Raw genomic sequence first — 25,971 nt, 5'->3', positions numbered from 1 at the left:
AAAGTAGAAATTTCTGGGTTTTTTGGAAACCGGAGTTCTAATGATGTTCTGTTGGGACAGACAGGAAAAGAAAGTTTTGCTGATGCTGACCCAGGTGAAAGGATGCATGATGTTTTGAAAGAATATAAATATGACCCCACAGACAGTAGGGACTTGAAAATTGGATTGCTTTGCTCCATCTTGCTAGTTGTTGCTGCCCACATGCATGTATTGGTCTGCCTTACATTGCTGTACCTCGCCTGTGGTGACTTCCTAGAAAGAAACTCCTGGAAGAACTTCTCATGAGATTCCTACCCTTGCTGATTCATGGGTGGTCGCTGCTGAGTGGGCTGGACTGCAGCTGCTGATTCCTGCTCGGTGTTTGCTAGTGGACTGAACTGTGACGAGTGAAGACTGAAGTTGCCTCTAAGAACTCTCTGTAAACATGTCCACTGCCCCAATTCTTTTTAAACCTTTCTTTTCCACTACCTGTGGTGGGTGGTAGGCTACACAGGAGGTTATGACATGTAGTGGGTTGGCCTGATGCTACTTTTATTCTAACGCTAACATTGTTTCCTTGAGACCTGGTTGCCCCAGAGATTAAAGAGTCCTTACATAGACCCAAGTGGTACTATGTGACCTCGCCCCCAAGTTATTTCTGATTGGTGAATAAAGATGCCAACATCCAATAGCTGGGCAGAGGAGACATAGGCAGATTTTAAGGTTCTCAGATTTGGGGTTGGGGATTTAGCTCAGTGGTAGAACGCTTGCCTAGCAAGCGCAAGGCCCTGGGTTCGGTCTCCAGCTCTGAAAAAAAGAAAAGAAAAAAGAAAAGGTTCTCAGACTTGGGGGTTAGAGGAGGGAGAAGCCGCCATGGGTTAAGTGAGTCATGGAAATATGATCCTGAGAACTGGCCAATGGGAGTTAAAAGCAGTCCAGATGAAACATAGTAAGTAATAACTCAGGGTTGTTCATAGGAAAGTAGATTCTATAGTGGGTAGGCAGCTGACCAGGTCTTATGGTGTTTAAGGCTTATTGTAAACATAAAGGATGTGTGTGTCTTTTATCCAGGAACTTATAGAAACCCCAGACTGGGATTAAAAAGTTCTTCAACAGTGAAAACTATATATATACAAAATGGATATATAGATATCTTCCATTTAGGTGTGGTTTAGTCATTTCTCAGTAGTGATGTTTGAAAGGTTTAGTCTCAAGGTTCAATGGAATGCATTGGGGTGCTTTAAATAGGGTTTAATGGGCTATCCTAGCAGAAATATGGAAGGCTTTGTTACTGCAAGTGATTTGAATTGTGCAGACCTGACCCTAGAGATTTCGGTGGAGAATTTCAATATGTGGCCAAGAAACGGTTTTTGTGGCATTTTGGTGAAGAATATGGCTACTTTTGCCCTTATGTGGAGAGTTTACTTAAGGCTAAGGTAAAGAGATTCAGATTAACTTCATTGACAAGAAGTCTCAAACAGAGCCAGCAGAGACTCTGTTCCCTGATCAAGTCTCATGAAGAGCATTCTGAACAAGTGTAGCAAGGTTAGAAAGGAAAAATATAAAATACATGGTTCAAATATTAAAGGGGCACCAGGAAGTGAAATGGAGCTGAATCCTGTGCTCAAGGATACTAAATTAAGGGAGTGGTGTCCTTGGGGCAAGATCCCACCCAGCCAAATTTAGGTCCAGGTATGGTAGCACACAGCTTTAACCCAGGAGTCCAGACCTCTGAGTTCAAGGCCAGCCTGGGACAGCAAATTCTAGGTGAAAAAAGACTTAAATCCAGGCTTGGTGGCCCACACTTTAATCCCAGTGTTTAGGAGACAGGCATGCAGCTCTGGGAGTTCAAAGTCAGTCTACAGAGCAACTTCCAGGACAGCCAAGCTTAGGTAGTGAAGGAGCTGGAAAACAAAGCTGGTAATAATGTAACAGAACAAGGTGGCCATGTTCCAGCCCCAGCAAGCAGAACTCAGACATTTTGGCCACGTGGCTCTGGCTTTAGAGCCAGAATACCAGAGTAGAAGGGGTTCCTGGGGCAATTGATGCTGGTTATCTGGAGCTAAGGAATGAGAAGAGACCAGCATCACTGAGAAAGAAGCTGTGTTCGAGAGGAGGCCATGGTTGTACCTTGTGCTGCTGCTGTACTTGGTAATGTGTGAGAGTCACTCAGGTGGTACTGGTTTTGAAATTATGAAGGAGTCACAAAGAACAGCTGAGGCTTGGCACAGTGAAAAGCTATGGAAGGCCACTGGTGAAGGTGCAGCCTCAGGACTGAAGGGGTCATGCAAAGGAGTTGAGGCTTGGCACCATGAGGAGCTAAGGCTTGTCATCTGTGAGAGGCTTATTGGTGAGGCCTAGTAGTGTTGTGCCAGGGAAATGTTAGTGGTTCCCCAAAACCAGATCGGAATCAATCTGATGCCACTCATAGCAGGGTCTTTATTCTATTCCAGGTAGCTCAGCACCCCGAGGACCCCGCCCCAATGAATCACCATCATGCAGGACAGTTTTGGTGGTTGTGAAAGGAAAAGTTTAAAATTGCCCCCCTAGACAAAAGTTGAAACCAAAAGAAAAAAAAAAATAGTTGGGCCCTGGAACTGCCTGTTCTAGGAACTAGCTGACCACAGAAAGAGTAATTACACTAGCTGGTTCAGCCACTTTGTTCCAGGAACTAGCTAAATTGCACCAGCTGGTTCAGATAATAGCAGGATTAAAGAATCATGAGAAACAGGAGGTTCTTCCTTGTGATTTGGTATGGTTTTTCCTTTAAATGCCCCTTCTCCCAGCCATTCGAGGTCAAACTCCTCTACCCTTGCGTGGGTAGGAGTCTCAACCCCAGCATGCTGGTTTCTGTCATCCCTATCAATAAATATCTTGTTGATTGCATCAAGATTGGTCTCTCGGGGCTGGGGATTTAGCTCAGTGGTAGAGCGCTTACCTAGGAAGCGCAAGGCCCTGGGTTTGGTCCCCAGCTCTGAAAAAAAGAACCAAAAAAAAAAAAAAATTGGTCTCTCCTGAATTCTTGGGCGGTCGCGTATCCTGAGACTTGAGTGAGGGTCTCCCCACTTCAGGGGTCTTTCAGTGGGAGAGCCCTGAATGTCTATCAGGGCAAGGCTTTATAGTAAGCAGGAAGCAGGATGTATGTGTGCAAGCATCTAATTGGAAAGCTACTGTGGCCTTTAACATAATTGGCTGGTGCTGGGAGTCACATCATAAGCTTCTGTTCTCCCCTGCCTTGGGGGTCATTAGGCAAGGGGTGGGCTTGTAACCTGGGGTGCAGATTTGTATATATCAGTTGCTCTGAGTGGTTGAGGTAGGAGAGTGGCCAATACAGAGATAGCTGTTTCCTTCAAGGCTACGTCCTTAGCAGCCTTGTCAGTCTGGTTGTTACCTCTAGCTATTGGTATTGTTGCATTTTGGTGTCCTGGGCAATGAATGATTACCAATTTTTTCTTTATAGCCAGAAGGCTTTAAGGAACTGTAAAATTTCATCTTTATTTTTGACAGTTCTTCCTTTTGCTTTTAGGAACCCTCAGTCCTGGTAAATGGTTCCATACACATGAGCAGTTGTAAATAGATATCTGGCTGTCTCTATAGATGTTAACAGCCAGTCCTTTTCCCATGATGAGGGCCTGTGTTAATGCTTTGAGCTGAAGTGCCTGGAGGAAAAGACTGAATCGAGATTACCTCCATTTCTGTAGTCACCACTGTCCCTGCTCTCCTCTGACCCTCATGGATGAAGCTGCTTCCATCCAGAAACTAGGTCCTCTCTGCCTCCAACAGAGGAGAGTCCCTCGAGTCAGCCTGGGTACTGTGTTCCTGGGCCAGAACCTTGTTACAGTGACAGAAGGGACAGTCTAAGTCAGGATTGGGTAGGAGAGTCACAGGGTTCAGGGAAACAGGCGGCTGGAAAATAACTCAGCCAGCATCAATTAGTAAAGTCTGATAATGAATCATGCAGGCATTACTAAGCTATCAATCAAAAGACTGCTTGAGTACCCCTTGAATGCACGGGGTGGGGGTAGTCATGAGTTAATTTATCTGCATCTTTAATTAATAGTGCTTGTGGCTACAATAATATGGAGGCAAGATGGCCATTCTGCTGCCACTGGGTCATTTCTTTGATAAACAAGCCTCCGGCCATTTCCATGGTCCTAGAGTTTGAGTCAAGACCCCTTTAGCTATTCCTCCTCCAGCAATCTGTTGAAACTTGGCATTTCCTTTCTGCTGGATCCAAAGCTTTGTTGGCTAGAAGGACTCAAGCCAGATCTCAGTTCAATGACTTTCCTGTCTTAATCTGCACTCTGCAACTTCCACTAGATCCCTCAATGACTTTTCTCTTAATCTTTATTGCTTCTGTAATTTCTTCCTAATGTCTGGTGCTGACTGATTGATGAAAGCCAGGGATACCTTGCTAGAATTCTGTTTTCTCAGGGTTTGTGTGTGTATAGCCTTACACTCATATAGCCTTTATGACCTGTTCAAGAAATGCCGCCAGACTTGCATCAACTTCCTGCCTAGTATCATATCTAACCCTTGGTCAAACTAGTGTTGAGACCTGCTGAAAGAGCCTGGTGGTAAATCTGGACATGCTCCCTACCTTCCACCATGTTTAAGTCCCAATCTGTAGGTCCGGAACTTAGAACCCATCTGTGGTGAAGAGAACCTGGAAGAGCTTTGGGTAGGTGACTGCACTGAGTGCTCTAAGGTGTGTGGAAGGGAGTGGTTGTTAACTTCTCAGTGGCTAAGTGTGGCAGGATAGTGTCAGGGAAGACCTCTTTACAACTCAGAGACCACATCTGTTCAGACAGGGAGCGAGCACTTGTCCTGGCAAGAAGGATAGCCATTTACTGACAAAATAAGTGACAGGAATCTGTTCCAAGCTCTGGTGACAGATACAGCTGCCTACTTGGAGCCTCTCCTGCCCAGTCTGTCCAAGTGTAGAGCCCTGCTCTCTGGAAACTCACTCCCAACTCAGGGAGAGCCTGGTTAGGGCCACAGAAGGCCCCAACCTTACACCTTTCTAGGAGCCCTGGGTACTTGCGTGCTTTGTGCCTGTGCTTGGCATGGGGGGAGGGGGAGGAGAGGGATAAACCTGTATGAGCTGTAAAACAGGTCCTGAAGAGAAAAAAATGAATTAACAAAATGATTGCTGGGAATTAAACTTGGGACATCTGGAAGAGAAACCAGTTCTCTTAACCTCTGAGCCATCTTTCCAACCCTAAAGCTGGAAGGAAGGGTGGCAGGGCTGCAGCTGGCTCCTGTTGTTCCTTGTCACCCTGTGGCCAGTCCTGTTGAAGAAGCATTAGCATAGGGAAAGCGGGAAGGTCTTTTGAAACAGTTTATCTTCTACTATTGACACCATGGGGAGATATAAGGTCCCCCTCTGGTGGCCATCCAACATCAAAAGCTTGTCACTCTAAGTTGCAATAAGTGGACTTTAGCCCTAGTTTCCTTAAAATGAGTCATAATAAGATCAAGGTGATTAATAGTGAAAGGCCCCGAGAGAGGAGTGGCTCTCACTGAAGTCTCGGGATGATGCGATCCCCCAAGAACTCAGGAGAGACCATCCTTGCTGTAATTACACGAGATTTATTGATAGGAATGACAGAACCAGTGCGCTGCGGTTGAGACTCGTATCCCACACAGGGTTAGAGGAGTTTGACCCCGAGTAGCTGAGAGAAGGGGTAATTAAAGGAAGAAACCACAACGTAAGTGGTTGGGAAGGGCGTCATTGGAAAGTACCGAAAAAACCAGTGAAAAATCACAAGGGGAAACTCCCTGTTTTTCAAGGTTGTTCTCAAGATTTTAGTCTAACTTTTGTGGACAGCCAGTTCCTGGAACAGAGTTGCTGAACCGGCTAGTGTAATCATCAATTCTATGGTCAGTCAAGTTCCTGGAACAGAGCCACTGAACTGGCTGACCTACATTTTTGGCTCTACTCTGTTTGCTAGGGGGTTTGAATTTTTCCTGGTCTTTCATCTCCCCACTTCTTCTATTACCTAGTTCTAATCATAGAACTAGATTTCAGTATCTTCATAATATCGATTTTCTCGACCTTGTAAAGCAAGATATTGCTGGCGCAACATCAAAATCTGAATAGCACTCACTCTTTCTCTAATAAAGATAACTATTTTATTTAATATGTAGGTTCCAAAAGTCAAAAGCAACAAAAGAGTAAGTAATGATCCCATGAGAGTAGAGATTAGGTTGGTAAGCCATGGAGACCAAGAGAACCAGCTTTTAAACCATCTTTGGTGCGCCTCCCTGTTTCTTTTTTTTTTTTTTTTTTTTTTTTTGGTTCTTTTTTTCGGAGCTGGGGACCGAACCCAGGGCCTTGCGCTTCCTAGGTAAGCGCTCTACCACTGAGCTAAATCCCCAGCCCCGCCTCCCTGTTTCTTTGTCTGGTAGCTAGTCTCTCTTGGAGATTAGTCATAAAATCTCTAATTACTCCTAAATGATCAATATACAAACAACACTCTTTTGTGCCTTACTAAGTCTCTAGCATCAGGATCCCAATAGTTCAGTACGTCCTCATAAGGGTGGTATAACAATCTGGGCACTATCTGAACCAACACACAAAGGTCATGATTGTCTTTTAGAACTTTTAAACTTATACAAATTGTGATCCTTATGGCACAGGCCCAAGAAGCGTTAGTTGGGGTTGGGGATTTAGCTCAGTGGTAGAGCGTTTGCCTAGCAAGCGCAAGGCCCTGGGTTCGGTCCCCAGCTCCGAAAAAAAGAAAAGAAAAAAAAAAAAAAAAGAAGTGTTAGGAGTACTAACATATGTAATGCCTTCATAGTGAGGGGTTGTTGTATCATTATCAATAGACTTCAAGCCTACCCCCACACTTACGATTGGGGGACCTATCTCGATGGAATCTAGGGCAAACATAAAATTCTTGTTTCTAAAGCACACTCCTCAAGTGAGCATTACAGCAACCTCCCAGTCATGACTCTGATGTATCCACTTATCTGATGTGCAAGTCTAGGGAGCTTTTCCTTCTAGGTTCCAGCCACCGCCCCGCCAAGTCCCCACACACAGCTAGTACATGGCTCGTGAGGGCTGACACTTGACGGCTGTCAGGATGGTCAGCAGCACCAGGTATGGTCCTTTCTAGTGAGGCTCAAGTGTCTGGACCCGATGTCACATGTGGACAGAGTCTCCAACCTGGAACTGGTGAGATGTCTCAGGGGTCCCCAGGACTTAGGCTATTGCCAGCTATGACAAGACTTCTTTCTGTATCATCTGTAGGCTTTTTAGCCTGGCATATAAATCATATTACTATGACATGTTGGTTTAGTAGCATCATCTAATACAATCAGAGGAGCTGGGGTCCCATATAAGATCTCAAAGGGGGTAAGGCTGAATCTGGAAGGGGTATTTCTTGCTCTGAAGAAAGCAAGGGGGAAGGAGTGCCCCCAAGTCTGCACCAGTCTCCATGGTCAATTTGGTCAGGGTCTCTTTTAGAGTTTTATTTATTCTCTCTACCTGTCTTGAACTTTGAGGTCTGTAGATGTAATGTAATTTCTTTCTTTCTTTCTTTTTTTTTTTTTTTTTGGTTCTTTTTTTCGGAGCTGGGGACCGAACCCAGGGGTAATGTAATTTCTAATCGACCTCTAAATACCTGGCCACACCCTGGCTTACCTGGGCAACAAAAGCAGGGCTATTGTCTGACCCGATTACCTTGGGTACTCCAGACATGGGGAAGATTTCTTCCAGTATCTTCTTGATGACTACCGGGGCCATCTCTTGCTTGGTTAGGAAAGCTTCTACCCATCCTGAAAAGGTATCTACAAGCACTAGGAGATACTTGTAACCATATTTTCCTGGTTTTATCTCAGTGAAGTTCACTTCTACTTCTCACTAAACTCCCTAGGTCTCTTTGCCCTGTTTGCTTGCTAAGCATTCACTTGTTGACATACCTTATACTTTTCTACTGTCTCTCTGGCTAAAATCCTAAAGTCTATTACATATACCTTAACTGCTTAAATAAGTTTCTTATCCCCTAAATGAGTTCATTTGTGTATTTGGCAAAGTGAGTCTTTTGTTTGTTCTTTGGGGAGTATAGCTTTCCCCTAAAGTGTGCCATCATTCTTTCTCTTCTAAGCAATTTGGGCCTTTTCTTCTGTTGTACATTCTAAGTGAGGCCATCCCTTAGTCTGATCCCAGTTCCCAGTGGCTGTCTCTTGCAGGCCTCCAACCAGGATAGGCTCCTGCGTAGCCATTTCTCAAGTCACTTGATCTGCTTTGTTACTGCCCCATGCCACTGAATCTCTTCCCTCCTGATGTCCTAGGCCATAAATAATACTCACAATTACTGGCTTCATCAGGGCATCCAAGAGATAGCAAAGGCATCTGCGCTGATGTGCTGGGGGGTAGAAATTTGTCCATCCCAGATGACATTTGTGTTGTCCACCATAGCAGCACCCACTCATCTCTGACCTTCATGAAGACAATTGTTCCCAACTGTAGACAAGGTAGCCTTGGCTTTCAGCAGCGGTTGATTGGTCAGTCACAGAGGTCTTCCCTCCACCCATGGGCTTCTGCCAGTACTTGACACTCGTGCTGTGGTGGCTCCAGGTCAGGATTGGACAGCAAGGTGACCAGATTGCCTCCAACCAGTGGAGAATCTAGTCCATGTCAGCTGACCAGTGGTCCCATCCTCTGGGACATTCCATTCAAAGGCAAAGAATTTTTGACTTTGGGGTACTCAGCTCAGACAGAAGAAAGCACCTTTTGAGTCTAAAATGGTGTACCAAATTCTGGAAGATGGCAAAAACTCAGAGTGTAGGGATTAGTCACATGCAGAAGTCAGCCACTCTACCACAGTTTAAGTCCTGGTCTGGGTGATAACTGTTAGTGCCTGGCTGGCAGGAGCGGTGTGTTCCAGGCAGAACAGCACTAAGGCAGACATCTCCCAACATCAGGTCTGGTGCACTGAGACAGGGTCAGCCTGGGTCTTAAGCTCCACATACACAGTCTGCAGATATGCATACACATGGCCTCACCCAGCCATTTCAGCCCACACAAGCCATTTTGGAGAGCAAATTTCTCATGAGCAAGGGATAGGGGCAGTCATTGATGACCATGAACTAGTGGGTTACTCGGCCCACGCAATGGTCCACTGTTCTTCAGGTAGCCCATGAGTATTGTTTGTTGCTGGTAGCCCCCTGTACCCAAGGTCTTTTGCTGGACACTGGCCCACTGGGGCGTAGGAGCACAGAGCGTTGGGTCCCTGTATCCACAAATCACTTGGTGGGCTTCCCTCTATTCTGTGGAAATCCCTGACCCAGTGTTCTTTTTCCTTATAATAGGCACACTGGTCTTTAGCCAGGAATTCTCTTCTGTTGCCAGGTACTGTTTTCCTAGTCTCTCTAACTACAGTGGCTAGTATAAGTTCCTTTCCTGTCTTTTATCTCTCGTTAGCTCTCTAGCTTCTTCTTCTTTCTGTCTCTTTTCTTCCAAGCTTCCTCCTCTTTTTGCCTTTTTTCTTTCTCTTCCTCAATCTCTCTGTTATGACATCTCCTGCATCTTCCTCTACAGCTACTAGATGCTGCCCACTTCTGTGCACAGCACTTCAACCTTCCTTCCTCCGCAACTTACACTAACTCAGCAACTCGGCTTAACCCCTCAGGTCTATCTTTGTCTTTATATCTCTAGCTGACTGGTCTATGGAGGCCACAATAACAGTGGCCTTGTGTTCTTTTGCTGTAGGATCTTAGGGCATGAACTGACGGAAAGCCTCCATCAAACATTCCATGAACGCTGAGAGGGATTCTGTCTGCCCCTGGACCATTTCCCTTACTTTAGCCAAATTGGTGGGGCATTTTCCAGCCCCTCGGAGACCCACCATTGGAGCCTGACGGTGGACCTGGCCCTCCCTACTATCAGGTGTATTAAAGTCAACAGGCAGGAGTGAGAGCCTTCCATCCATGTCTGGAACATTCTTTCTGACCTCTAGTAGGATTCTGTATTTCCTCAGTAGTAAAGAGGACCTGTAACAGCTACTAACAAGCATCTCAAGTGGGCTAGTGAGAAAAAAAGGAAGAGAGTCTAGAAAATAGAGGTCCACCGAAGAGGACAAATAGCATTCAGTCACACAGCTAATGTGGGTAGCACGGAGGTGTTATCTGGGGTCCCTGCCCTATGGCTCCTTGTACCCAAGCCCGCCCCCGCTTCTACTTCCCCTTCCATAGTATTCTCAATTGGGGCTGAGGGTGCATCAGCAGGGGCCGCCTGGGGCATCGCAGCTGGCTGGGGAGGGAGTGTGGGAGGGTAAGGAGGTAGGGGACTTGATAGAAGCAGGTCAGTCTGGAAGTCCGGGTAGATCTTCTCTTTTTTATCAGGCTTGTCCATTTTGTTGCCCATTTCATCTCCAGACGTTCCATGAAGGGCTAAGACCTCTCAGTCTTGTGGCTCCCTGAGAGTGAAACAAAGGGCCGAACCCACAGAGGGGGAAAGAGGACCAGATCTTCCCAAACCATGATGTAGGGAATCTGGTCGGGTTGGCAAGAAGGTCCCTATTGAAAAACCTCACTCTTAACTCGTCTCACCTGCTTTAAGGTCTGCCACTTACATCTCTCTACTTCCACAGATAGATTGTGGGCCCTTGTTCTAACTTCAGGCCAAAAGTGACTGTTACATCGTTCGTTCATCACACAGAAAGACAATCAAAAGATTAACAGACAAAAATAGAAGTGCGCACAAAAACAAAAAACAAGCGGCCGCCACAAGATTGCCACAAAACCAAACTGATTCAGACAGGAGCTTCCATGAGCTCACCAAAGACAGATGAAGGGGAGCAGATTCTACTTCATCCTCCTTCCCAACCAGAGACAGATGAAGGGGAGTGGATTCCACTTCACTCCTCCTTCCCAGTGGGATTCTAGGGTGTCCTTCTCCTCCTGGAGCATCCTCCAGGGCTGTGGCCTCTGACCTCCAGCATGTCTGCTCGTCACAACTGTAAGCCCCTCACGGGACCCACAGCGACCACTGCGGGCCTCCAACCTCTCTCCGGGCCCCAGAAACAAACTGGTAAAACACAAGACAGAAAGTAACACAGAACACAAAACACAGAACACAAACTTTGCTCGAGCATACCTCCGAACCCAGCACACACGGACATAGGCTAACAGATGTCCATCTCCACCTAGACAGACAAAACACTCCAGAAATACAGATGGCCAGGAGGGTATATAGTTTCTCCAATTCAGGAGAACTACCATATCCTCCCCGGCACCCAGATGGGATCTCCCAGAGGTCCCTGGGGTCCCTCCTGTCCTCCCGGAACATCTCCCAGGGCAACGCATTCGGTGAGCCCCTGGCATGTCTACCAATACTCACACTCCCCGTCTCTACCCGAGATATGAGCTTCTGTCCCTACCCAAGACATAAAAGTGACTGCAAAAACCAGAACCAGAGAGCAACTACAGAACTGAAAGTACAAAACTAGAATTCAGCCAGCATGGACACACAAAGACACAGACAGTATCTCACCTCCAAGTTGGTCTTCGGAGATGAAGGCAGTCACTGATCCCTGACGAGCCTCCAAATGAAAGACCCCCAGAGCAGGGAGACCCTCACTCAAGTCTCAGGATGACAAGACCCCCCAATAACTCACAAGAGACTGTCATTGCTGCAATTACACGAGATTTATTGATGGGAACCAGCATGCTGGTGCTGAGATTCATATCCCATGTAGGGGTAAAGGAGTTCGACCATGAGTAACTGGGACAACCCAAGGGGGTACGGAAGGCGTCATTGGAAAGAATACCAGTGAAAAATCAGAAGGGGAAACTCCCTGTTTCTCAAGATTGTTCTTAAGATATTAATCTAACTTTTGTGGTCAGCCAGTTCCTGGAACAGAGTTGCTGAACCGGCTAACCTACATTTTGGCCTCTATTCTATTTGCTAGGGGGTCTGAATTTTTCCTGGTCTTTCAAGACCCTGTCTAAAAGAACAAGGTAGAGGTGGGCAGACACACTTGCATAGGCAGTGACACACATATGCACCTGCACAAACATGAACACACACACATACACCCAAAAATTCTACAATGACAAAGAAAGAGAACACCCCACAAGCACAACTGTACTGGGATCTCCAAGTTTGTTTAGGTGGAACACAGGATACAGTGCATTCAGAGAAAATTGGGCTCTTGCTCTTGCTCTCTCTTCTTTTCTCTTCTCTGCTCTCGTGCCCTCTTTGTCCATAACCTTTCTCTCCCCATACACCCCCTTCCCTCCTCATACTCCTGGCTGGCCTTCGTTCCTCCCCTTTTCTACTCTTCTTCTCTCATTAAACATCTCCATGTAGAAAAAAAGAAAAAAGAAAATTGGGGAAAACATTTCCAATGTAACAGTACAAATTTCCTTAAAATATAGGAACGTTAAAAATGATTTATTTTCGGGGTTGGGGATTTAGCTCAGTGGTAGAGCGCTTGCCTAGCAAGCGCAAGGCCCTGGGTTCGGTCCCCAGCTCCGAAAAAAAGAAAAAAAATGATTTATTTTCACTGGGTATGGTGGTGTGAGGTCCGAATTGAACCCCTTCTGGAACCCCCTGAATGAGATCCAGCTTTTTGCTTCCTGGAAGGGAGGGATCCTTGTGCTCCAAGGTTTGTGGTAAGAATTTTCCCACTGGCCCAAGATTGGCCCCCATTCTGGTTCTTTGAGCAGCGCACACCTTTAATCCCAGCACTGGGGAGGCAGAGGCAGGAAAACCTCTGTGAGTTTGAATCCAGCCTGATTTACATATCAAGTTCCAGGACAGCCAGATCTAAATCTATGCTAGCTGAAAAGTATTTCTGTTCAAGGCCAGTTTCTGGGTTTCGAAATCCTAGCAGGTTTTGTTTAAATATTGGTTTTTACTATATGTTATGTGCATGAGTGTTTTGTCTGAATGTTTGTATGTGCACTGTATGTGTGCCTGGTGCCTGCAGAAGCCAGAGTGGGCACAAGAGCCACTGGAACCAAAACTACAGATGATCGTGAGTTTTCCTTTGTGTGCTAGGGACCGAACTCGGGTCTTCTACAAGAGTTAAGTGTTCTTAACTACTGACCCATTTCTCTGGCCTTGAGAAAAACAATTGACAGTAGATTTGCGCCTTCTTCAGTTTGTGAGTTTCTAATTTCATAAAACAAAAAAATTAAGGCGCAAGCAGCCGAGGTGCCTATTTACATCTCAGTCTCTACCTGATACAGGGTGTGGCTGGCATACCCCACCCTCTACCCCAGAACTCTCCAGCCCAGGGGCTGGGCTTCCCGTCCCCCAGAGGCTCCTCCCTATACAATCCAGATATTTTGATTACCTGCTCTCCTTTTGTACCTTTGTCCTCCTGGCTGCTGTACTTCCTGTGCTCTCCCTTCCCTCCCCCTCCCGCCACATGGTTCAGGGTCATGACCACTCTAGACTCTCCCAGATGTGTCTACCTCTGGCTATGTTCTCCTATGCTTTCCCAGCACACATAGGAGCAGTCACGTCCTTTCCTTTTTGTTTCTTTTTTCATTCATCAACCCGGATGTACCAAATTCTGGCACTTTCTCAGGGAGCCAGGCTCAGGGTAAAGAAATCTACATATGGAAAGATCCTCAGGCCATCACCCCATTCTCAGAGGTTTCAGGGGATAACTGTTCCCCAAAAAACAAAGTGGGGATGATAGTTGTACACTAAAGGGGACACCAGTATATTAGAGCTAAGGCAGCTGATGCCATAGTTGATGGTGCAGCTTTGCACAGAGACATGGCTTTCCACAGGCCTGTAATGCTTCTGTGCCAGTCTCTGGTGGATTTGTTCCCTTCTGCTGGAGGGCAGGAAACTGACAAAACGAAAGGGCAGCTTGCAGGTTCTTGCCATGCACTCAGGTTCCCTCATATCACAGAAGTTTTTTTTGAACTACCAAAAAAAAAAAAAACAAAACAAAAACAAACAAACAAACAAAAAAAAACCTGGGGGAGGTGTGTGTGATGGAGAGATGGCTCAGTGGTTAAGAGCACTGACTGCTTTTCCAGAGATCCTGAGTTCAGATCTCAGAAACCACATGGTGGCTCACGACCATCTGTAATGAGATCTAATGCTTTCTTCTGGTGTGTCTGAAGAGGGCGACAGAATAACCTCAGACCAGCCAAAAAAAAAAAAAAAAAAAAAAAAGAGGGGGTAGAAGGAATGGACAGACATTCACATACACACACACACACACACACACACACACACACACACACACATACACACACGACAATAAAATAACAGGAATCAACAAACGCTGTTCATTGATGGCTCTCAATATCCACCATTCCAACAACATATACATAAAATAAATAAATCTTTTTAAACAATTAAGGAACAGAAATCAACGAGTGTTCAGCTTAGAAGTCTTTTTGTCAACTTGATACAAACTAGAGCCATTAGGAAGAGAAAACCTTTACTGAGGGAGTCCCTGTGTCAGGCTGGCTGGTGGTTCTGGGTCTTATAAGGAAGCAGACTGAGCAAACCATGGGAGCAAGCCAGCAAGCAAGCAGTCTGTCTCCTCCATGGCTTTTGCTTCAGTTTCTGCCTCCAGAAACTGACCGCCATGTAAACACCAGTGTGCTGTTCAAGACTTCAGGTTCCTTCTCTGATGCTGATCTCACTGAGAGACAGCTTAGCTGATCCTTGTCTGGGGAAAGGTAGCTGGTCCAGGCCGCCTCTATTGACTCACAGGGTTTTGTTCAAGTCTGGGCCTGAGCAAAATGGGATAGACACTGTTTTAAAGATTCCTCCATGTTCAACAGAGAAAGGAGTCTCAGAAGTTTTCTAGGGTCCTGTGTGAGATCCCGATCTTCCCCGAACTTGGTGGACTTCGTTATTCCAAGGCCCACCAGGTGTCAGGCGGAAGAAGGTTTTGTGGGATCTTTTTTCCTTTTCCTTGACAGTCAACTTCAGGCTCCAACTCCTGCATGCCTATTAAATATTCCAATATTTAATATTTTAAGTAAAAATAATTATAATCTGATAATCTAATACCACAGCAACAGAGAGGTAACCATTACAGCATCTCAAAGGTCGTGAGACACTCAGGGCCCTTCGCACCTCTTAAGTACCTTTTTAAAGGTACGAAAGGCATGGTTTCTCCTCTTCCTCTGTATGAGGCTTTGTCATTTTCCCCACAGCCTGTGACTGAGAATGCGAGGGAGATGTAAGGGACACTGGGAAGAGTTGGCCACAGCAACTGCTAGATGAAGCCTCAGGACTGGGCAGACCAGTGCTTATCAAACCTGTGGCCATTTGGGGGGCAAATAACCCTTTCGCTGGGGTCACCTGACACCACTGGAAATCGCAGAAATTTACATTATGATTCACAAGAGTAGCAAAACTACAGTTGTAAAGTAGCAACAAAAGTAATTTTATGGGGCATCACAACATAGGGAAGTGTATTAAAGGGTCACAGCATGAGGAAGGCTGAGTTGGTCAATCTGCTGCAAATGGCTGTGGTGGTGCAGGCTTGTGACAGCAGCACTTGGGTTGAGGAGGCAAAAGGATCAAGTTCAGGACCAGCCTGGGCGACACAGGAAGAGACTATCTCAAACAAGTGAGACAAAATGACATTGCAGTTGTAGATAGGGGAGACACAGGGGTAAGGTGCTGCTGGCCATCTGTCTTTTCAGCCCCTCTATGAGGATACCCCAAGCGGGGACAAACCCACCAGAACACTCTAAGCTCCAGTGTACCCCACTGGCTTCTGGTGCTAGGTAGTCAGTGAGCATGGAAGATGGATGTCACTGTGAGTTCAGGCTTATCTGCCCTCAGATTTGAAATGGGAAATGGCTCTGCAGCTGCCTGCCATCTAGCACTGCAGACTGAGGCAGGCTGTCAGATGCCCTAACAAGTGTGTTTTGGCTGGACATGGGCATGTGAAGTAACAACTCTACTCAGGTGGAGAGGGGGCCCCAGCCACCCAGAATCTCCAAGTTGCCATTGTGAGTGGATCTCGGTTTCCACAGCATTAAGAGGTGGTTGGCACCTCGAAAAAGATGCCTTTCAACCTTTGGATCCAATGTGCTTCCAACATTAAGTCACTCAAGAGCCAGTTCTTTCTGTCATTTAGAGAGGCCACAATGTAGGTACCAGATATAAACACAAGCTGATTGTTAGGGATGGACCTGTGCTCTCTCCCATCTTGAGTTCCTGTGGATTTAAGACTCCAAAACTGGACACAGCACACGAAATGCTATGAGCCCCAAATCCTCATCTACTTGGTATTCTACCTAAGGAACCTGCTTAGCTATGGCTTCCAGATGCTGGGGTGGGTGGAGCAGTGCTGGTCCTACTGGAGATGAAGGCTTCCTCAATCTGTGGACCTCATCTTTGGTTCAAGGTAACCAGTGACTGCCATGTTTCTTATAGCTTGCTGGCTAAACAAGTGAGTGTTGGCTGGGATCTGGGCCATAGGACAACCACGTAACCCCATGTACACACCTTTACAGGGCTGATGTGACAGGAGACACTGCTGGCCACTTACCTGCTTTTAAAACACTCCTTCATCCAGCTGAGGTAGTGAGCGTGCCGTGAGACACAAGCACTCTGCTCATTATCACACACACACACAGACACACAGACACACACAGACACAGACACAGACACAGACACACACACACACACACACACACACACACACACACTAAACAAGGTAGATAGAGGCCAGCTGGTGTAGAGAGGAACTCAAGGGACTGGTGGTATAGGCTTGCAATCCCAGCCACTTGGGGCCTGAGGTAGGAGGATGCAAAGTTCAAGTCAGCCTGCACAATGTGACTGCCTCAGAGGGCAGGGGAAGCAGTAGTTCAGCAGTACATGCCTGGCTCTTAGGTAGGTTCAATCTCCAGAACTACAAGCAAAACTACAAGTCAAGGTGCCCACTCCTCAGATACAAGGGAAATACCTCACAGCAGGCTTTCTGCCCACTCCCACCTAAGAAGGCCCCTCCCAACTCCAGGACAGGAACAGACACCTATCTGCCTGGGAGGCCTTAGGTGGAAGTTGAACCTGTATTTGTTTATCCACGTTTTTATGTACATTTAGGAAGTGAAATGCACGCTCCTGACTTAAACTGTGGACTTAGCAGTTCTATGTTGGAACTGCAAACTCACAAGTGACCCAGCCCGGTTGCAATCACACAAGAGTGGACCAGAATGCACTAGGCCTTGGTGCACTTGGTGTTGAGCCGCAACCCTACAAGTCAGCTGTACGGCGGTGACCCATACCCATTCAGGAGGTAGAAGGAGGAGGATCAGGCTTGGCCTAAATAAGCCTTTTAAACTGGAGCAATGGCTTGGGGGAGAAGAGCACTTGTGTGGGTCCTAGGTTCTGTTCATCTATAAACCATCTGTAAACCTATTCCAGGATATCTGAGTCTCTTAGACATCTGTGGGTACCAGGCACACACGTTGCATACATAAAAAATTTTTTTTTGAATCTTAAAAACCTTCAGTGGCTTAAGCTCAAGGCCATCCCCCAGCTCCATCTGATATACTGGGTTATCTTCTAGTACTATCTTCTGGTTCCCATTTCCTATAAACTGCACATACATCTGTGGCCTTGTGACCAGGGGCCAGAAGAGGGTGTTGGAAGCCCTGGCATTGGAGTTACACAGAGTACTGGAAGGGGTCATGTGGATGCTGGGATTGGAACCTGGATTCTTTGAAGAGCAGTGGGTGCTTGTCACTGCTCTGATCTCTCTGCTCCAATCTGTCATTGGATCTGGAGATGACCTGGTAAGGGGGAAACCGTGCTTGGTCCCTTGATCAAGCTTGTGGACTGCAGGGTTGTATCCATGACCTGTACCTGGCAGACAAATTTGACTGCAAAGCTGACATGCTGACTTAGAACCGAAGATCCCCTGGGGTGCAAAGCCGCCTTACACTGCTGTAAGGCAGGGTTGAGGATTTAGCTCAGTGGTAGAGCGTTTGCTTAGCAAGCGCAAGACCGTGGGTTCAATCCTCAGCTCCAGATAAACAAACAAACAAACAAACAAACAAACAAACAAAAAAACCCAAAACCAAACCAAAACACTGCTGTAAGGCCCAGCCTAATTCTAGGGGCATGACCTGGGGAGCTAGGATCAGTGCTGAAAGAGATGCATCGAGGGCAATGGCAGGGGAAGCCATCACTTTGGTATGTGTCTAGGCAGCAGACAGCTCCAAGAACCACCTGACGGCCACCAGAGTAGCCACACCCTGTGATGGTCCAGTGGGGTCTTTCTGCAGGTACACAGGGTCATGAGCAAGGGCTCATCTACTTTCCCAGCAAGGCTCACACTGAGAAACAACCTGGTTATACTTTAGTGAAACCAAATAAGTATTTATTGTGTCTGTATGCACACACATGAGGGAAGTCAGAGAGAACAGCTTATAGCATTTGGTTCTCTCCTCCCACCATATGGATCCCTGGGAATCAAACTCAATTCAAGTTTCACAGACTTTTTACCCTTTGGGCCATCTTGTCATCTCCAACCGTAGGCTTTGCATCTGCAAAAGCCTCCGTCCCACAAGACAGGAGACATGAAAGTGCTGGGAGGGAAGTTAAAGTGCATACAAAAGACTCAGGCCCTGCGAATTCCTTGGAAACATAGCCAGAGAGAGGCAAGGAGCACCAAGGGAACGGCCGTTGCTGGCTCTGACAATGTAACTGATCCCTTCCCTTGTCAGAACTTCCACAAGGGTTGCAAGGAGTGAAAACTGCTGGTTCGTGAACCAGTCATCTGGCCTTCCTTGACAGCACCTGCTGCAGTTCTTCCCCGCAACTGAGCACAGGAGGCCGGGCTACCACAGGAGGCCCTACACTTCTCCTCGCCCATGTGTTCTCTGGTGCCTTGTTAAATAGCCCAGGTGGTTGAAGCCCCTCCCACACAGTTCGCACTCATAGAACTTCTTGGTCAAGTGCAGCCGCTGGTGGATGCGGATGCTCTTGGGCCACCTGAAGGCCTTTCCACACTCACCACATGTGTAGGGCTTCTCTCCGCTGTGAATCCGCTGATGGTGGTTGAGGTTCTCTTTAGTTCGAAAGGTCTTGCCGCAGTTGTCACAGTAGAAAGGCCTCTCTCCTGTGTGAACAAGCTTGTGCCGCAGGAGGTTTGACTTCTGACTGAAGGCTTTCCCACAGTCACTGCACACATAGGGCCGGTGTTCCGTGTGGATCTTGTGATGCTGTGCTAGGCAGTCCTTCCGGCTAAAGGCCTGTCCACATACCTCACAGCAGAAGGGTTTTTCACTGGTGTGAGTTCTCTGGTGGCGCAGAAGGTCTGAGACCCAGCGGAATGTCTGGCCACACTCAAAGCATTCAAAGGACCTGGTTCCGGTATGTACTGTCTGGTGAGCCGCCAACCGGCTATGGCAGCTCAGTGCCTTCCCACATATGCCGCAGATGAATGGGTGTCCCTCTGCTGCACTCTTGCCCTGTTCCTTGAGGCCTGGCTGTCTCCTGCGGGATTTCCCACATGTCTGGTTCTGGAGGGCTTCGGATTTATTGTCCAGTTTCCTCCCAGAGGTAGCTCTGGTAAAGTGCGCTTTACCAGATGTTAGGACATTCTTCCGTAAGGTAGCCTTGCTCTTGGCTCCTGTCCGTGAATGGGTCTTCTCAGGAGCTGAAGCCTTTCTGCCTCCTGTGGAGGAAGATACATTCACACAAAACTGGCCCAGACACAGACCAACTGTGGGTAAAGAAAAGCTACCAAGTGTCAAAACAATTCAATCTACTTAGGGATTCAAAGAAGTGATGTGAAAATGTGTTCACTGTACACAGATGAACCAAACACACAATGGGAGACTTAAAGGTGAACCTTGAGCTGGGTTGTACCAGCCTTATGTACAGAGCAAGTTCAGGGACAGCCAAGGCTACTCACAGAAATCCTGTCCCAGAAAGCAGGCCCTGGTTGGTAATCCTGCACAAAACAAACTATGGGTTTTCTGTTTTTGTTTACTCGGAGGCAGGGTTTCTCCATATAGTCCTAGCTGTGACAAACCCTATTCCTGCCTTGGAGAAAGGCCTAGGGCAGGCATTGAGAGCTCTCTACAATTTAGAATCACTGACCCTATAAGCCATAAGCGTCCTGCAAACAGAGGCTTGATATACTCCCCCAGGGGTGGTTTCACATCATCTGGGCACTTCCCGGCTTGGCTCAGGCTCCCAAAGCTGCTTGATCAAAATCAAAACCTGAGGCAGGCAGTGGTGGCACATGCCTTTTAACCCCAGCAATACGGAAGCAGAAGCAGGCAGATCTGTGAGTTCGAGGCCATCCTGGTCTCCAGAGTGAATTCCAGGTGAGTCAGGGCTATGCAGAGAAACCTCATCTGGAGGTGTACAGGCACAAAAACATGAGGGGACAAGATCCAGGCTACCTATCTGAGGCCTTGGGGTCAATGCCCACCATGGCAAAAAGAAAAGCCCCTCATGACCAGCACTGGGAATATCTTAAGGATATTCCTTAAGGGCGTATCCTAATTCTACAAATGACAAACACTTGTGAAATAGAGAACCTGATCTCAAACCTGGAGCATGACCTCCTCCTCTCTGCCTTGCGGAAAGGATAGATGGCAAAGTCACAGCCATTGCTAGGGTCACAGACAGTGCTTGGACACTGTCTCCCTTTCTCAAATACCTCTTCTTCAGGTACAACCACCTCACAAGGGACCAATGACAAGATACACATCCCCCCTCGATCAGAGCTTAGTGTGAAGTCCCAATCTCCCACTATATCTGAGAGTGGGGAAAAGCCCATCTTGCTTACCTGGGCAGACACTTTTTTGTCTTTCCAGCTCAGAACTGTCCCATTTGTCAACCCATGGCTCATCCCATTGTTCCAGGCGAGAAATAAGGCTTGGTTTCCGGCCACAGCATCCTTTCCAAAAGGGAGAGAAATGGTATCTGGTTTGTGTAAAAGACAATGAGGCCAAGTAGCTCTGGGCAGCACAAGAACCCAGCAGCCTGGCCAGCCCTTGTTGATGTCCTGGAGACCCTTCCTGGAAGGTGTGCAGGGAGACGGAAGGATGCATGTCTACATGTGAACACACACATGGACACGAGCCCCTGCAGGAACCCAAGGGTTTGAGGAAAGTCAGGCTACCCTAGGGGATCCAAACCAGATTGGACACAGCACAGGAGTCTTTAGCCAGGACCCACCAAGCTCCCGAAACTACATGCAGCCCTTACCCAGTTCATTCAAGTTCCTGAAGTTCTCCAGCATCACATCCCGGTAGAGGGTCCTCTGGCTAAAACTGAGACACTCCCATTCTTCCCTGCAGAAGTACACAGCCACCTCTCTGAAGGTCACCGGCACCTGCTACGGAGTGACAGTGAGTCAAAAAGAGCATGCTAAAAAAACCATATGCAGTACAGGGAGTATGGGCAGGGTAAGCAGTGACCTCTGATGGTGGGAATTCATTGAGGGTCACCTAGGAGACATTGGGATGTGTTTATGAGGGTGTTTCTCAGAAGTCTAACCAACCCTGATACACATGCACTATCTATTGCTCCTTGGACTGTGGTCCCTGATTAATAAAAAGGGGAAAGCCAGCTGAGCTCCAGTGTTTCCTGCCTCCTGAACAGGGATGTGATCTGTCCAGCTTCAGCCCACACTCTCACCACCAGAGTGGGCTGTATCCCTTCAAACTACAAGGCTCAACAAACCCATAGGGTGCTTGTCACAGCAACAAGTTACTGACAAAGAAAACATCCCCACTGTGCTGGGCCTGTCACTCCCCAGTTCATCCTGTGCCACTGAAAATGAACCACCAGTCGGGTGGAGTGGCACACACTTGATCCCAAACGTGGAGGCTGAGACAGCTGCAGGACAGCCAGGGCTACACAGGGAGAAACCCCATCTTGAAAATTACTGTTTGGTTCGACTACAGCACAGCAGGACCTTCCCTTCAGATCATCCCATTGCTATCAGGAAAGAAGAGCTAATCGTGATTCTGTAGTCAGGACAACAAGGTAAGCAAACAGCACAGCCATGACCAGGTGTGCTGCAATGATGGGGTTGATAACAGTCTCACAGGGGTGAGGGCCACTACACTGGCTAGGATTGACCCATAATTCCCTCAAGGCTGCGTGTGCTGTGCTCCCGCCTTCTCATTAACACAGGGCTCGAACAGTCATATTCCAGGATGACACAGTGCTCGTCATATTCAAGGTGGATCTTTCCTCCTAGGCTAACCAGTTAGGAAAATCTCCCTGGTGGGTGTGGTGGCTGAGGAATGGTTTATCTTGGGAGCCAAAGGCCAGTCAAGGACACAAAGAGTAGCTGTCTCAAAATAAAGTATAAAAGAAAAATTCCTCAAAGGCACGCCCACAATTATCTTATCTAGCGTGATCAAACCTAGTCATGCTTACCAAGGAAAAATTACCAAATTAGTAGGAGAAAACCAAAAACTATAATCAATTTGATGATCAACAAACCTGGGAGAGTTTGACTGTTACTCTGAAATGCACCGGTGCAATACCGGGTGTGGTCGGCACACTTAATCCCAGCACCTGGGAGGCAGTGGACGTGGATCAGAGTCCAAGGTCAGTCTGGTCTACATAGCAAGACCCAGGCCAGCCATAGGGTACAAAGAAAAATATTGCCTGAAAAACAAAACTAGCACCCCTCTAGTTGGCCATCTTGTTCAAAGGAACAGGATGCAATCAGAAACAGGATCCATAAAACGGTTGAATTGGTTTTTTTTTTCCCCTCCCTTTAACAGGGTCTCCCTGCATAGCTTTGATTCTCACTGCACGTTATGAGAAAAGAAATGATGCATATAAAAAGATGGGTTATGGGCTGAAGCGATGGCTTAGCGGTTAAGAGTGCTGACTGGTCTTCCAGAGGTCCTGAGTTCAAATCCCAGCAACCACAACCATCTGTAATGGGATTTGGCGCCCTCTTCTGGTGGGTCTGAAGACAGAGATAGTGAACTTAAAAGGTCAGTCCCTCTGGAAGAGCATCTGAACTCAACCTGAGCCATCCCTCCAGCCTGGATACACTTTAATTCCAGGACCTGATAGGCAGAGGCAGAAGGATCTAGCAGGCTGATCCAGTTATATAGTTCTGGGCCAGCCAAACAAAAGTCTCTAAAATTAAAAAATTAGGTTGAAAGTCTGTAGGTCAAAGCTTTTCATAATCTCAAGATAGGCAGACAAAGGCTCTGCTCACGGGACACAGAAAATACCAACATTAAAGGAAAAAGGTGGATCAGAAAGATGGCTCAGCTGGTAAGGTGACTAATGTCCAGGGCATTCAATCTCCTAGACCACTAAACATGAAGAGAGGACCTACTTGAGGAAGTTATCATGATAGGCAGGGTGGTACACACTCATATATGCACGCCAGTTTTCCAAAAATAACTACTGGGGTGGGTCTGCAATCCAAGCACTAAGCAGAGACAAGAGGAGCAAGACTTCAAGGCCAGGGCAGGCCAGGAATGGTGGCCCACACAACACATTTAATCCTAGCCAAACTCTTGAGATCCAGGCCAGCAAGGCCTACATTGTGAGTTCCAGAACAGCCAGGGCTGTAGAGCCCAGTCTCATAAAGAACACCAAGAGTCCAAGGCTGGGTTTATCTTGGCTGTAAGATAAACTGTTTATAGAAGAAAGGCTCATCTAGCTTACATTAAGTGACAGTCCCTTGTGGTGTATAAGTCAAGGCAGACGGTCACATCATAGTAAAAAGCAGAATGAACGAATACACTTTTAGAACTCACCTAGCCTTCTCTAATCTTCCTAAGTCCAGGGCCTCAAATCTGGGTCTGTCCACAGCACACTAACCAAGGCAATTCCCCACAGACCTGCCCACAAGTCAACCTGAACTAAATAATCCCTTGAGACATTCTTCCCAAGTTATTTTGATTGTATCAAGTTGAGAAATTAACCACTACACCAACTTTGACTACACAGCTATGTCAAACACCGTTTGGGATACTTAAAAAGCAAGCCAAACAAAACATTTAAAGGAAACCAAAAAGAGTTTCTGGTTCTAAATGGTAGTTAGGAAGATGAAAAGGCAAGCAACAAAGAAAGGATTTCCAATTCGTTTTTCTGCCAAGGTACTAGTATCTAGAACAAGTTCTGCAAACAGTGGAAAGAGAAAAACATTTTAAAAGGGGGTAAACATGGGGTTGGGGATTTGGCTCAGTGGTAGAGCGCTTGCCTAGGAAGTGCAAGGCCCTGGGTTCGGTCCCCAGCTCCGAAAAAAAAAAGAACCAAAAAAAAAAAAAAAAAAAAACGGGGTGGGGGGGTAAACATAAGCCTTACTAATCCTAACACTCAGGAGACAGAAGCAAAGGGGTCAGCACAAGTTGAGGCCAGCCAGGCTACAACAAAAGCATAACTGTCAAAAAAAAAAAAAGCCAAGATAAATTATTTTAACTTTTAACAGCCATCACAAAAGTTGCGCCTTGTGACACTGCGACATGACTATAACCAACCACCTACATAGTGCTGGTATGGGTTCTTATCTATACTCCGCTAGCCTGGTTGCAAACTGGGACACACCTGGAAGACCCAAAGCTCGCCAAACACAGGTCTGGGTAGTAACCGCCAACCCCAAACTCTCCATGGTAAAACGAGACTATTTCTAATCTGAACACCAGCACTGGTGACACAAGCCTGTCTGGACTTCAAGGCCAGAGAGCAAGGAGTGAGTGTGTGAAACAGAAAGCTGTAATCCTGGAGGGCAGGAGCACACAGGGACCCAGACTGAGACCAGAGGACCGCAGGAGCGCGGTACCAGCGAGAAGCAGGAAACCCAAGCGACAGTGCCATGGGGACCCAGGTGGTCGCGGGGCCAGAGACTGGGGTAGAGGGTCCGTACTCACCGGAGAGGCATCGCCGTTAGCCCGCTCCGGAAGAGCGCTGCTGAGTCCGGAGAAGAGCTCTAGTGGAGCTTCACCCGGAGCTGCAGCAGCAGCAAGACACCGACGCATCGGAAGGCCGCGGGGAATGCCGGGTCGGATTTAGCGCAAGCGCAGTGGGGCGAAGCAGAGCAGCCCAAAGCAGCCAGGCCGTTCGGCTCCTTCAAACGATTCCCCAGTTCCTGCAGCTTCACCAGTCAACTCGGCTTCACACCGCTCTGACATCAACTCTCCAGCGGAAAGACGCCAACCTGAATCTGCTTCCGGCTACTTAAAGAACTGGCCAGACAAGAAGGCGGAAGTCTGCGCGAGCCTGCCCCCCCAGAGGCCCCGCCCTTTGGTTGCTAAGGGCTATCACGCTTCATGAGACAGTGATTAGTTACCACCTATATGAGCTTGCCCTTTTCCTAGTGGTCCCTCCACGGAGAAGGCTGGCGGTCTTGAGCTGGCTGGAAGGTTTTTGTTTTGTTGGATTTTTGATTCAAAGTTTCTCTGTGTATCCCTGGTTATTCTGGAACTCTCTTTGTAGACCATGTTGGCTTCAAACTCAGATCCCTTACCTGTCTCCTAATCGGCCAAATGCTGAGATTAAAATTCGCCACTGTGCCTGAGCCTTTGTGCAAATCAAATGTCCATGCCTTAGAGAACCTGAAAGACCCGCAGAGCAGGGAGACCCTCACTCACGTCTCAGGATAACATGACCCCGGAAGAACTCACGTAAGACAGTCCTTGCTGTAAAAACATGAGGTTTATTGATAGGAACCAGTGCACTGGGATCGAGCCTCCTATCCCATGCAGGGGCAGAGGTGTTTACCACCAGTAGCTAAGAGAAGGGGACTTTAAAGGAAGAAATCACAACCCAATGGGGTAAGGAGGGCGTCCTTTGAAAATGTCGAGAATACCAGTGAAAAATCACAAGGAGGAGCTTCTTGTTTCTCAAGATGGTTTAACTTTATGGTCAGCTAGTTCCTGGGAGAAACCTCCTGTTTCTCAAGATTGTTCTTTAAGATTTTAATCTAACTTTATGGTCAGCTAATTCCTGGGAGAGAGTTGCCTAACCTGCTGGTGTAATTACAATTCCAGGGCCCGACCAGTTTCTTTCTTCTGCTCTAAACTTTTGTCTAGGAGGGC

At 47.2% G+C, this 25,971-nt stretch overlaps 1 protein-coding gene and 1 pseudogene across 4 annotated transcripts; both read right to left on the bottom strand.

Annotated features, from left to right (window-relative positions):
• Positions 1–4,801: 4,801 nt before the first annotated feature.
• LOC148004858 (Nuclear RNase P) lies at positions 4,802–4,986 on the bottom strand (annotated as a pseudogene).
• A 6,629-nt stretch (positions 4,987–11,615) lies between these two features.
• Positions 11,616–25,086, bottom strand: Zfp707l1 (zinc finger protein 707-like 1). 4 transcript variants are annotated; one of them, XM_087558096.1, is made up of 5 exons: positions 24,805–25,085; positions 21,158–21,284; positions 20,736–20,846; positions 18,948–19,610; positions 11,616–14,917 (listed from the first exon to the last, which is right to left on the bottom strand). In XM_087558096.1, the coding sequence occupies exons 1-5, from the start codon at positions 24,910–24,912 to the stop codon at positions 14,820–14,822; spliced, it is 1,107 nt and encodes a 368-aa protein (XP_087414222.1). In that variant the 5' UTR covers positions 24,913–25,085; the 3' UTR covers positions 11,616–14,819.
• Between the last annotated feature and the right edge of the window lie 885 nt (positions 25,087–25,971).

This window comes from Rattus norvegicus, chromosome 7 (genome assembly GCF_021556685.1).
Source record: "Rattus norvegicus strain SHRSP/BbbUtx chromosome 7, alternate assembly SHRSP_T2T, whole genome shotgun sequence".
Taxonomy (NCBI): Eukaryota; Metazoa; Chordata; class Mammalia; order Rodentia; family Muridae; genus Rattus; species Rattus norvegicus.
Note: the sequence above shows the minus strand (reverse complement) of the source record. Positions and strands in the feature narration are given on the sequence as shown.

Bases quoted from the DNA above. Each gene is read 5' to 3' on its own strand.
- Zfp707l1 (XM_087558096.1), bottom strand. From the start codon at position 24,912: ATGCGTCGGTGTCTTGCTGCTGCTGCAGCTCCGGGTGAAGCTCCACTA. The intron at 20,847-21,157 runs GTAAGGGCTGCA...CCTTTTGGAAAG, and splicing joins CAGGAACTTGAATGAACTGG to GATGCTGTGGCCGGAAACCA. The intron at 14,918-18,947 runs GTGAGTGTGGAA...AATATTTAATAG, and splicing joins AGAGAAGCCCTACACATGTG to GCATGCAGGAGTTGGAGCCT.